The following is an 11,511-nucleotide window of genomic DNA, read 5'->3' as shown; positions in this document are numbered from 1 at the left end:
GAGGGAGAACCATCAACACATGGTAAGCAGGCGGCGAGAAGGTGCCGGTGTGGGGCAGGGTTGGTGTCACCCACAGTGGTGTGAAGTCGGGAATAATTCCAGGCACAAATCCTGGGTGACAAATCCTGATCCTCGTCTTCCTTCCTGAGCTGTAGCCCCGCAGCCTGGCCTTTGCCAAGCAGCCCTGTGGCCAGAAACCCATGCAGGATAAATTCCCCCTTGCTTGCTTGGTTTTTAATAGCGAACTGGGCACCGATTCACTAAGAGGTTTGTGTTGCATCTATTACAACTGCAGTTAGCTCTGAGTTCTTTGTTATTAGTGTGGCTGATTGTAAGGTGGCAGCATCCAAAGGCTCAGATCAGCATTGGGTCCGTCCTGCTACAGATCACGCAGGCAACCAGGAAAACCAATTCCCGAGCCAAAAAGCTGGCAGAGCAGACCAAGCTATGGCACTGATGCCTCAGCAGCTTAACCGAGCTATTGCTGTGTCAGGGGAAAATGCTTTGCCCAGAGGCTGGATGTTGCTCCCTGCCTGACTGTCGTGCTAGAGACAAAAGCATGTCACGACAAAGACATGGAGAAGCCAAAATTGCTCAGTCACAAGCAAGCCTTTAATGAACTAAGTCTGTCTTTACAAGGTGTTTTTCCTTTGTTTCTCAGCAGCTCCACAGTTTACTGGGTGGTGGCAACCTGCGGCAGTTTCAGATAGACGGCATTCCAGTAGTTCACGAATGGGGATCTCAGGTTCTGCTTCACGGAATCGTAGTTTAAGTTGCTGTTGATATCCAGGTAGTAACCGCCCTCAGTGGTGTAGGGCAGCCAGGTAATGGGCACCTCTGAATACCCTTTGTTGGGATCACTGGGAAAAAAGAAATAGACGTTCTGTTTTATGAGGGCAGCTTGTGGATGTAGCAAGGCTTGTGTTGTCTGGGGATCCTGCCTGTGCTCACGGGAGGCTTTAAGTGAGTGCAAGAAAAGAGTTTGACATTGAGACAAGTGATAGCGCTTCTGCCTCCTCGGAGCAAGTTGTCAACATGCATTCTCCTCCTTTGGTCCCCCCAGTATCAGTCCTGGCTGCATGCAGCAGCTTAACTACTGTCTGAACTCCAGGGTTCAGAAACAAGCTTCAACATTAAGTTTGAGCAGAGATCACAGGTTCTGAAAATGCTTCTGCTGTCCCCGGGTGTTCTCTGGATGAGGAGAGCTCAGAGCAAACTCCACCACTGGGAGACATAGAACCAGATTTGAGATGGAAGCACAGACAGAGAGCACCCTGCTTTTGAGAATTGCTTCTGAAAAGTTAATGGGCAAAAGCAGGAGGTTGAAGTGCTGTAGCAAGCCCCACGCGTGGAACCAGAATCACTTACCCTGTCCTGGCAAAATTGGTCCAATAAGCAATCATGGCAGCTGAGACAGTCCTGTGCTTGGGCAGGTAGCCTAGAGGGGTGGCAAAGGGTTTCCCAAACACGTACTGCAGGTCATCAGCGTGGTCTGCTCCTACCCAGCTTGGGTAGATGGGCATCCGAGATGGCTGGGAGAACACATAGCTGTATGTCTTGCCACTCCTGGGGAAATAAAATAGAGGGGTGCAGATTCATAACTGTGCTCCAAACATCAGCAGAGCCAGACCCTGAGCCTTGTAAGATGCTCATGTGTTTGGAATTGTCTAAGATTTGCTTTCAGGAGAAAACTTTCTATCTAGTAATTTTTAGCTTCCACTTCTGATTGTCACTCTAACCCTCCTATCATCCAGCTGGTGTGTCTCATGGATTTGAACAGTGCCAGGATGAAGCTGGGTGTTTTGGAGATGCAAAAACTTGTTTCAATGGTAATTTAAAACTCTTTCTCAGCATGACTCCCTTATAGCATTAGAGAAGTAACGTTTGTACGAGCCACATGTAGGTGGCTCCTTCAATTTCAGCCCTCTTAAACAGCTCCTCAGCCCCTTGTGCCGGGAGTGCAGCATCTCAGGCCGCCCTCCCCCAGGCTTTGGGCTGCTGCCATCACCGAGCTGCTCACCGGGCATTCCGCAGGTGCAGGTTCAGTGTCCACTGCGTGGGAATCAGGAAAATGTAGTCAGTAGTCAGGTCCACCACTGTCCTCTTCATGACTTCCTGATCTGGGTTGTCACCCCACAGCTCTGTGTAGATATCGTACGTGAGCTTGGCTCCTCTTTCCCCCCTGTCCGCAGTAAGTCCTTTGACCAAGTCATAGACGTCGCTCCTGAAAAGACAAGATTTCCACCCATTATGGACCAGCAGCTTGAAGCGTGGTGTGGGAACTGATCCCAGCTCCCTTTGACGTTCACAACCAACCCTGTGGTCAGCAGCTGTTTGGTGGAATAAAAGCCGGGGATTTCAGTGCAGCTCTTAGATGGGGGGCACGTGCTCCACAACTTTCTCAGCAGAGCAGCTTGAGGCCAAATGGGACACAAGCTCCTTTAGTCGGTAAGCACCCAGAATCTGTTTTTTGTACCTGCTCTGCACAGAAGAACAGCAGGGCTGCCAAGCCTATCACTCGCTACCACTGAGTTCAGGAGCACCTTAGAGATATTTGGGGAGGCTTCCCCACTAACAAATCCTTTGTCTTGAAGACTCTGGACTTGGCAACAGATCTGTTAGACACCCCAGCTTGGAGAGACATCCTGTTTTGAAGCTAGTGCCTTCTCCAGTCAGGACTAAGTCCTCGGTGTGGGGGGGATAATTAAAGATGAAGTTCCTTTCGGTAAGGGTTTTAAGAAAGTCCTTTTCTTACGCAGTGATTTTCACCAGCGGGCGGTTGATAGCAGGTATATCGAAGCCAGCAAAGAGGTGTCCGTCCATGTTGTTGACCCCAGCGATGTAGTCGATGTCAGCAGCGTTGGCAAAGAGTTTCTCTGGCACGTCTGGGAGGAAGTCTCCATCGATGACAGGCGTGATGGCAAGTGTATGAACCAGGGGACCTGCAGCAGGAGACAAAACCAGAATGTGTTAGGAGCACAGCAAGGCAGATGTGTGGCCTGGCATACCCCATTGCTTGAGGAATTGTAGAAAGAACAGGCTGAGGGGAAGGAGAGCTTGGGGGGTGACTTCAGCATGGGTAGGATGTCACCGGGGAGCAGGGTGACTGCAGGATCATGTTCAGTAAACCCCTTCCTGGAGGTGGAGGAGAAAAGCAAGAGATTTGCCTACCCGCTGCTGGCAGGCAACATCAACAATTCCTTTCCTTCTTTTCCCAGTCCGCTCCCCAGAAGCCCAGCCAAAGGTTGGGAAGAGCAGAACTTCTCCTCCCCAGCCCATCTGGCTGGTCTGCCTCACACCCGTGCAGCAGCACAGCAGCGGCTCAGCCACTCTCTGCTCTGAGCAGGGCTGAGCGCTGGGGCTGCTTGCTAGGACCACAAGTAATAGCCCCCAGCAAGCGGAGGGAGTTTCTTGGGAAGGAAACTGCCACAGGCAGCAGAAGTGCAAATGTTCTCCACCTGCTGTGAGCCCAGCAGACCCTACGCTGCACCCAGTGGCTCGAGGGAAAGTAGGAGGGTGTGCGGTCAATTATTTTGTTGTTTTTAAGGTGTGTTCTGGAATTGCTGCTTTCACAAAACAGAAAGTGCAGACCAGAAGCTACCTGTTTTGGCACCAAGGCATGACCCTCGGACAACTGCTCTGCCACTGCTGCCGCTGCACACCCAACAGCATTCATTCAGCGCAGCGTGCACCTGCCTGGGGAAGGGTGACTGTGAAATCTGTCATTGTTGTCCCCCTTGAAGGACCCAAGCACTGCTTAACTACTCCTGGCAACCACGCCAGTGCCCCCTCGAAGGCACAGGGAGCCTCTTGTGTGCGGAGGACCCAGCGCGGGCTGCGGGACTTACTGGCCAGGTTGACGAGCTGCTGGTGGTAGGCCAGTGTCACAGCTTTGGGGTCGCTGGCACGCAGGCAGTTGGCCAGGGCTGTGGTGTTGCTTGTGAGGCAGCCCACTTGTTGTCCAACCTGCACAAGGAGAGAGAGAAGAACCTCATGGCATTACCCTCAGAAGCCAGGCTTCATTCCCAGCTCCCTAGAGAAGAGGTTGGTGTTAATCTCAAAGAACGCATGTTTGGCGGCATGGCTCCTCCGGGTCCCTTGCTTTTTATGCTCTTCTCTATGAAATGCCTTTTTTGTTCCCTCAAGCAAGACTTCAGCTTCAGGATTGCTGCCCAGCATGGCACAGCTGTGATCCAGCCAGCCCAGGTAGGTGTGTGGGGTCCCCAACTGTCCCATGTGCCAGCTAGGGTCCCAACCCGCACGTTACCTTTTTAGCCCAGTAGAGTGGGTCCTTCTGGATGGCCCAGCTGCACAGGCTGACGCCGCTCTGGCTGATGGCTCTCTTGAACAGGCCTGCATTCTTTGGGGACAGTATCTGCAGCACGAAATAGAAACAGTCGATTTCAGTAATGAATTCCTGAAGAGATGATTGCCTGCCAGAGCTGGCTGATCCCCCACACAGCTTGTGCACAAGGCCAGGGAAGCTGCCAGCTCTCGTGATACTGAACAGGCTCAGTAGTTAAAAGGTGATATGGTGAAAAGGGGAGAAGAGGAGCAGGGGGACGTGGCAACTAACAGCTGTTTCACCAGAGATCCCCAAAGTGAGGACGCATGCCTGCGGTGGGGCAGCTGCTTAAAGTGAAGAAGGAGGAGTAGCTACACAACAAGGAGGCTGAGCCCTGCTGTCCCCAGGCAGGAGAGGATGCTGATCAGGTGGAGGAAAGCCACGGAGTGCCGAAGGGACTGGCTTTCCCATTTACAGGAAAGAGAAGTGGCTGCAGCGGAGGCTGACAAGGACAACAGACCTGCAGGGAGACACTGGTGGCACCGGCTGACTCTCCGAAGATGGTGATGTTGTCTGGGTCACCCCCGAAGGCCTTGATATTCCTCTTCACCCAGGCAATAGCCATGTGCTGGTCCTTCAGCCCATAGTTCCCTGAGCAACGGAGGGCACCCGCCGTTGAGTCAGGGCACAGCCAAAGCCGATAAGTTGGGGTCCTGTGGCAGGATCCCCTAAAAGAGAGCAGCTCGGGTACCTGGCATGTTTGAGTCTCCAGTGCTCAGGAAGCCCAGGGGCCCCACGCGGTAGTTCAGGGTCACCACAATCACGTTGCCCCGCACTGCGATCTCCTCGCCGTCATAGAGGTAATTGTCAAGGAAATTGGCTCCCTGCCCCCCTCCGATAAGGAAGGCGCCGCCGTAGATCCACACCATCACTGGCAAGTTGGTCGAGACTGGGAGAGGAGGAGGACAAGCAGTGTGAACCACGACGTAGCCAGAGGGTGCTGCCCGTCACCATGCCTGTTTGCTAAGCACTGCTCCACTTGGGCATTACAGACCTCCTGGGGCTGGTGCAAACGCCCCTTCCTTCATTGTCACCTCACCCTCACCACAGGCAAAGTATTCCCAGGACAGTAAATATGTGTGGACCACAAAAAGCGGCTGAGAATCTCCTCCCCAGGTCTCCGCCAAGCACATACCCTCTTTCTTCCCTTGAGGGATCCAGATGTTCAGGTAGAGGCAGTCCTCTTTCCCTCGGACATCATTTTGTGCAAGTGTCGTCTGCATGCAACGGTTTTTGAACTCTTTTGCCTTCAGCGTTCCTGAGAGGAGAAAGAGAACACACCAGGTCCTAGTTAGAGGTGCCAGCTCTGTCTTTTGGTTGCAAGCTGTCCGTCCATCCTTCCTCCTCTCCGTAAGTCCAGCACAGAGGCAGCAAAGCCTCCCCAGCCACCGTGACTGGCCCGAGGGAGTGACAACGGGGTACCCTTTCCTGTGTGAACTGGCTCTGGACAGCCAGGGCACGAGAAGGAGAGATTCAGGTGCCATGCTTTGGATTTGTTACTTCAGGTGGTCACTTGGGAGCACTTGGATGCAGACTCTCATACCTGCCCTGAGACTCAGCTTTTGCTTGGCATTGCATAGGGCACTGTTAGTGCAGTACCTTCTACCTATCTATAATGGACGGAAGAGACAAAAGTTGGAAACAAAAACCCAAAGGCATTCCAAAGCTGGATCTTACCTTGCCATCCAGGATGAGGTTGGGGGTCTTCCAGAGTGTTTGGGGGGGCAGCAAAGGGGATCCCTTTGAAGATGTCGATGTAGTTCCCGAAGAGTCCCAGCCGTTTATTCTTGCCTTCCACGAAACCTCCCTCGGTGTGCACCACACCCAGCTAAATGTGGCACCGTTGAGAAGAGGGGAAAGTAAATCCACTGCAGTCCTTCGTGGCTCAGGCTCCTCGTGATGCCAGCAACCACAGCGTACCCTGGCTGGAGGGTCCCCCCACGGGGGGCTAACTCGCAGCCTCCCTTCACCAACCATCCCTTTGGTTCCTTGTGGAAAGCCCACGGATTGCTGGAGACGTGCCCGTGCAGATGTCCAGCACGCTGCCCGTTGGAGCAGGCAGGCAGCAGCAATTTCCCTGCTCTTCCATGCACACACCACAGAAGGTGAGAACCTGCAGCCTGAAGATGTAAACCAGGCCAGAGCTGCTACAGAACTGTGCAGGGAACTTTTAGAAGAATGTCACTGAGAGCCTTTGCCATGTTTAGGGCAGGAAAATACCGTGCCATTGCTGTCACTGTTTGGGCTTCAGGGTAGACATAGCAGGATTTTGCTCATTCAGGCAGGAACAGGCAAAAAGTTTTCCAAGTTATAAGAAATGTACTTACCGTTGCAGCCCATGCTACCCCAAGGTAGCAGCACAAGGCAAGACACAGGATCTCCCAGCGAGGCATGGTGCGTGCACCCGAGGAGCCGGTCCCCAACCAGAGGCTGACATCTGTATATATAGCTACGAGTGCGGCTATGTGTCAATGCCGTGACCCGGTTTTTACTCTAAGTTGTGTTGCAGGAGCTCCGGCACACTTGTCCTTCAGTAGGCTGAGGCCAAGCCATGGCTGAGGTAGACTGGCATCACGGTGTGAGAGCCCTGCAGATGTTGCCTTTGTGGGATGAAGGCCAAATGTAAGGCAATATCTCAATCTAACAAAAAACAGGGAACATAATGCTGAAGCCTTGAGAAGCCTCACACAAGTGCAGGAGATTGAAATTATATTAAACCGTGCACTAGGGCATATTACCAACCACTAATGATAAACCTTCCACTTGTAACACACTGAGCAATGAACAAGACCCAGGAAATGCCAGCAGATCTTTAATTTCTGTGACTGCACGGTAACAATCCAGCCAGTGATAGCAGACTAACGGCCAGAGTGGGCAACCTCTGTGAGCCTGAAGCTCTGCCACATTGCCTTCTTCTTGCAGTCCTTGTTAACTTCTGGCGAAGTCAAAATGGAATTGAGAAGCATGTTAGCTAGTAAGGACAACATACGCTACATCCAACAGAAGGGAATAATTCACTGCCAGGAAGTGTTTTTGTCCTGCTGGCTTTATTTCCAAGATCACCAGCTCGGCTTGATGCTGAAGTCATTGCACAGAATTTTAATTCACCTTGGATAAGGAAAAGCGCATTTTTCTGTTTTCCACATGTCCATCAACCCAGACAAGGTGTACTTCTCACAGATGGAGAGATTTGAGAATGCAATTTTGTCTATTTTCAGGTGTGTTTCCACCTGATTTTGATTCTAGTCTCTACTGTGTGTTTGACTGAGCTGCAAAGCAGACAGGAACCGATGGAGCTAACAGTTACTGAACCATCCAGGGTTGTAGCTTCTGTTCAACAGCAAAGTTTGCCTTCCCTTTTTCTCTTTACATGAAGCTCAGGTACTTAGTGGTGGGACCTCAGAACCTGCAGAGAGCCAGGAACATCCAGGTGATCCACCCCTGCACCACCTCCTAGCAACATCAGCCAGGACCAAGGGCAGATTCCTCAGACTTACCATGTAATAGGCCAGATACGGCAACAGGAGTTTCAGCTTGTCTGGGTGGATGTTGACATTGGCTTTTACTGCATTCCGGGACCAGACTGGGCGGACTTCAAAGAGCTAAAACAATACATCATCATTTCAGGTACGTGCCCCTCGCTCGCTTTCCTGACATGACATTGTCATGCCTTGACAAATGTGTATCATATCCGTCACTTACAAGGGGTTCCCCTTGCAGCTGTTCAAGACGTCAAATATTCTGGTATCCCAATCAGAATATGCCAGCACTCCTCTTGTTTGATAGATTAGAGAACAGAAAAAGCAGATGCGTATTTGGCTACGGTCACAAAGGATAGCTGGTGTCCAATGGGAATTGAACCCGAACGCCTGGCTTCGGAATCCTGGTGTAAGTGGACAGGCCCCTATCTCACTCTTGAGCAAGGTTAAACAGGAAATTTCACGTCACAATCAGAAAACCTTCAGAGAAGCCAGCAAGTAGTTGCGATCCCAACAACACCTGGGGGTTGTTGTACCCATCCCTAGGAAACCATGCAAAGGACTGAGTTTGCTTTCTGCCTGTGGCACACGCAGATGTGTGGCATTCAAGGGAACACATGGAAATGTTCTCCAGATTTTTGATGAGAAGGGATACAGCCGTGTAAGCAATGGGTCTTACTTTGTCCCCAGCTCCCCAGGGAGCATACTGGTAACTACAAAGGACACACCATTGAGGAAAGGAAATTTCAGGTTTTAAAAACAAGCGGCCAAACTACCTCTAGTTGCCTGTTGAAGGAGATCCCCCGTACTATGTGAGAGAAACCCCTCAAGCAGTTGATTACTAATTTACACAAAATGTATGTGCTTCAGAACAGGCTTCCCGCTCTGCCTCTGCTCTCCTGGAGTTACTGGGTATCAGTAGAGGACATCGACAAAGTAAAATGGAAACACAGGTATTAAGATAAGTTTGCTTTGCTAAGTGTTAATGAAGGACTACAGTGAGAAATCGAAAGATGTTTCTTGTGGGAGACCTTGCAGATTGTTCTCCTGGCAAAAGTAACCAGGGGCCAGCAGGCAACAGGCCCGGTGAATGTGGTCACAGGACACATGGCATTGACTCAACATACTCTGCACTCAGCTGCAGCCCCCTGGAAGCAGGCAGAAAGCCACACTCATGCATCCTACACCGCATGTCGTGTCCACGGGGATGTAGTATCTTCCCCAGATCACCAGATCCCCTCTATAGCAATCCCCTTCCCAGGCGTGCCTGTCTGTTGTACCAGATCAAGAGGGCTAAAGCAGAACAAGGCAGCAGCTTCAGCAGGTGAAGGTCTCCTTCAGCCCTGGGCCCTGACAGCACGTCTCCCCTGGACTTTGGTGCCAGGCAGCCTCGCACCGTGGGCACCATCCGACACCAGCAGCACATGAGGGGCACGTGCAGCCACCAACCCCTCCCCAGGGCTGCGGCTGCACTCCTGGCCCCACAGAGCCAAACTTCCCCCTGTCCCACCATGGTCCCCATCCCCGGGTACCCCACGAACAGCACCTACAGCGTGTGGGGCAGCTCCAGCTGGGGAGTTGGTGGCGTGTGTTTGTGTGCGTTTGTGTTCCAGCTGCTGCTGGCTTTCCGGCTCATCCCAGCAGTGTAGGCGATAGAATTGTTTGTTGCTCTGGTATGGGGCAGAAGCAGAGCTGCTAGACCCAAATGCCCCGGAGTCCGTAGCCAGCCTCCCTCCCAGAAGTGATGGCCTGGCTTAGAAACCATGATCAAAAATAAATAAATAAATAAATAAATAAATGGATGCTCTGTTTTCAGCCTGCAGGGTGCAGTGGCACCACATTTTCAGTTCTCTGCAGTCATCAGGCTTAATAAACATCTAATTCCCTTGACCCTGACAGTCAAGCTTTAAGGAATACACCTGATTATTGTTAGACTTGAGAGGAAACCCCCTAAAGCTGTGAGAGCAGGTGGCAGCACTGCAAAGGGAAATGCTTTAAAAGGGCACCAACAGGGTGTCCTTTGTGTATGGTTTTGATGGTGTTAATTTTTGGTGTGAGGTTTGGAGGCAGCTAATGTTTATAGAGCCTGAAACATTGGATAAAGTGAGAAAGGAAGTGCTGTCCGCCAGGAATAAAATACTTTGGGATTGCTATAGCAGTTTCTGGTTTTTTTCTTCATGTGTTTTGGTATCTGCAGAAGCCTCCTGGCCTGAGGTTTGCTACCTATTCAGCCTTCCATTTTCCACTAATTTCCTCTTTGTTGTGCTGTGAGTGCTTCCTTCACCTTTCATAGGCAAGAGCAGCTGGGCACTGTAAGTACCTACATTAACGCCCTGTTCCCTCTAGTAGCCGTTGGAAAAGGGGCAAGGAGTGCTTTGTTCTGCTTTCATTCCTACTCTGTGCTTTTCCACGTACCTGTTCAAGTCCTCTGGGAAGTGTTGGCAGCCCTGGGTGGGTGACTGGGTCCGAGGCACTCCAGTTCTTCATAGTTACTTTCCTTAAGGCTTTGTGTTGCTCCTTCCTTACCTTGCCAGCTGTCGTCCTGGTGAGCCATGGTACAACCCTCTGAAGTAGTGTGTATCTGTTACAAATGATGTGTTTTTGGAGGTTGCAGGGTAATGTGCAGTTTCAGTAGGCTTTGTGAGCTGTAACTTAACAGTGAGTTGGATATATAAACATGCGTGAAGAACATAAAAGCCCATAGCAAGGTAAGTTAGTCCTCTGTAGTTGTACTTCAGTATCGAAATGTTAATCTCTGTGCTGTTTCAATGTGGTCAATCAGGAGTGTAAAGGCAATTGAAACCGAAGTTTATCCATCTCCAGTACACCTACACGCGGCTCTTGACCTCCTCTTTCCTTTTATACTTATTGTTGTTGCGTTTAATCTAGTGGAAGGATGCATCTCTGTGGTACAGATATTGGAGGACCCACTGGGTTGAAACATTCCCAAAATGTGACATGAGTGTGCTGTAAATTGCAAACACTTCTGTTTTCATTAGGATTTCACATCCATCTTGGAATGATGGACTTTTACTGGAGTGTCTGGGTGGAATGCCATTACAGGAGATACTACATCTATCTACCAACCAGCTGAAATTTCTTCATTTTGTATTGTACATGCTCTGTACCATGACCTGTGAAGTTGGTACCGTGTTCCACCTCAAATGCTTCCAGCAGGAAATAAAATAATTGTGCAAAAGAGCTATAGCATATAAAATATGGTGGCCAAAAGTGTCAGAAGTTTAAAGATTATTTCTAATTGCTTTCTTTCGTGCCTTAGATACCACCTGACATATCTTAGAACTTTTTTATTTCAGGAACAGTAATGTTTAAAGTGCCTGCAAATGGGCTTCTGAGCCATTGAAAAAGTTGGTTATGGTGCGCAGAAACTCCTTCTGAAAATAGTCTGCTTGGTGGAACTTTGTTCCAGTATAAACCAGAATGGACTTCTCAGCTCAGTTGTACCAGTAAAAATCCATATCAGCCCCGTGCAATGCCCAGATAACAGAGGGGAGAATATGCTTCATTTCCTTCCACATTATGTACTCTTTAGTCAGCAGTGTTTTAAGGTGTAAAGACTCAAAATACAGTTGTAATTTGTCAGACTTTTATTGCCACTCTCCAGAAAAAAAGTCTTTGCAAGGCCCTTCAGTCCTTGTGTCGTGCAGCTTCACCGGCTTTTATCTC

At 50.4% G+C, this 11,511-nt stretch overlaps 2 protein-coding genes across 4 annotated transcripts in view; one reads left to right on the top strand and one right to left on the bottom strand.

The window, feature by feature from the left end:
- Window positions 1–673: 673 nt before the first annotated feature.
- On the bottom strand, window positions 674–10,129 carry LOC310884895 (bile salt-activated lipase-like; the record flags this gene model as incomplete). 2 transcript variants are annotated; one of them, XM_083807404.1, is made up of 12 exons in its annotated part: window positions 7,843–10,129; window positions 6,673–7,751; window positions 6,023–6,173; window positions 5,481–5,603; window positions 5,037–5,234; window positions 4,806–4,936; window positions 4,268–4,375; window positions 3,849–3,966; window positions 2,756–2,942; window positions 2,021–2,224; window positions 1,369–1,566; window positions 674–860 (listed from the first exon to the last, which is right to left on the bottom strand). In XM_083807404.1, the coding sequence occupies exons 2-12, from the start codon at window positions 6,736–6,738 to the stop codon at window positions 674–676; spliced, it is 1,671 nt and encodes a 556-aa protein (XP_083663530.1). In that variant the 5' UTR covers window positions 6,739–7,751; window positions 7,843–10,129. The 2 variants fall into 2 exon arrangements, with proteins under 2 accessions (XP_083663530.1, XP_083663529.1); XM_083807403.1 differs by having other exon boundaries at window positions 5,481–7,751; window positions 7,843–10,126.
- The window catches only part of TSC1 (TSC complex subunit 1), a 63,149-nt gene continuing 52,325 nt past the window's right edge, over window positions 688–11,511 (top strand). For both annotated transcript variants that reach the window (XM_083807381.1, XM_083807380.1), the window contains exon 1: window positions 688–824. The gene's annotated coding sequence lies outside the window, so the exon portion shown is untranslated. The remainder of the gene's footprint in view (window positions 825–11,511) is intronic.

Source organism: Anser anser (assembly GCF_964211835.1).
Source record: "Anser anser genome assembly, chromosome: 21".
Classification (NCBI taxonomy): domain Eukaryota; kingdom Metazoa; phylum Chordata; class Aves; order Anseriformes; family Anatidae; genus Anser; species Anser anser.
Note: the sequence above shows the minus strand (reverse complement) of the source record. Positions and strands in the feature narration are given on the sequence as shown.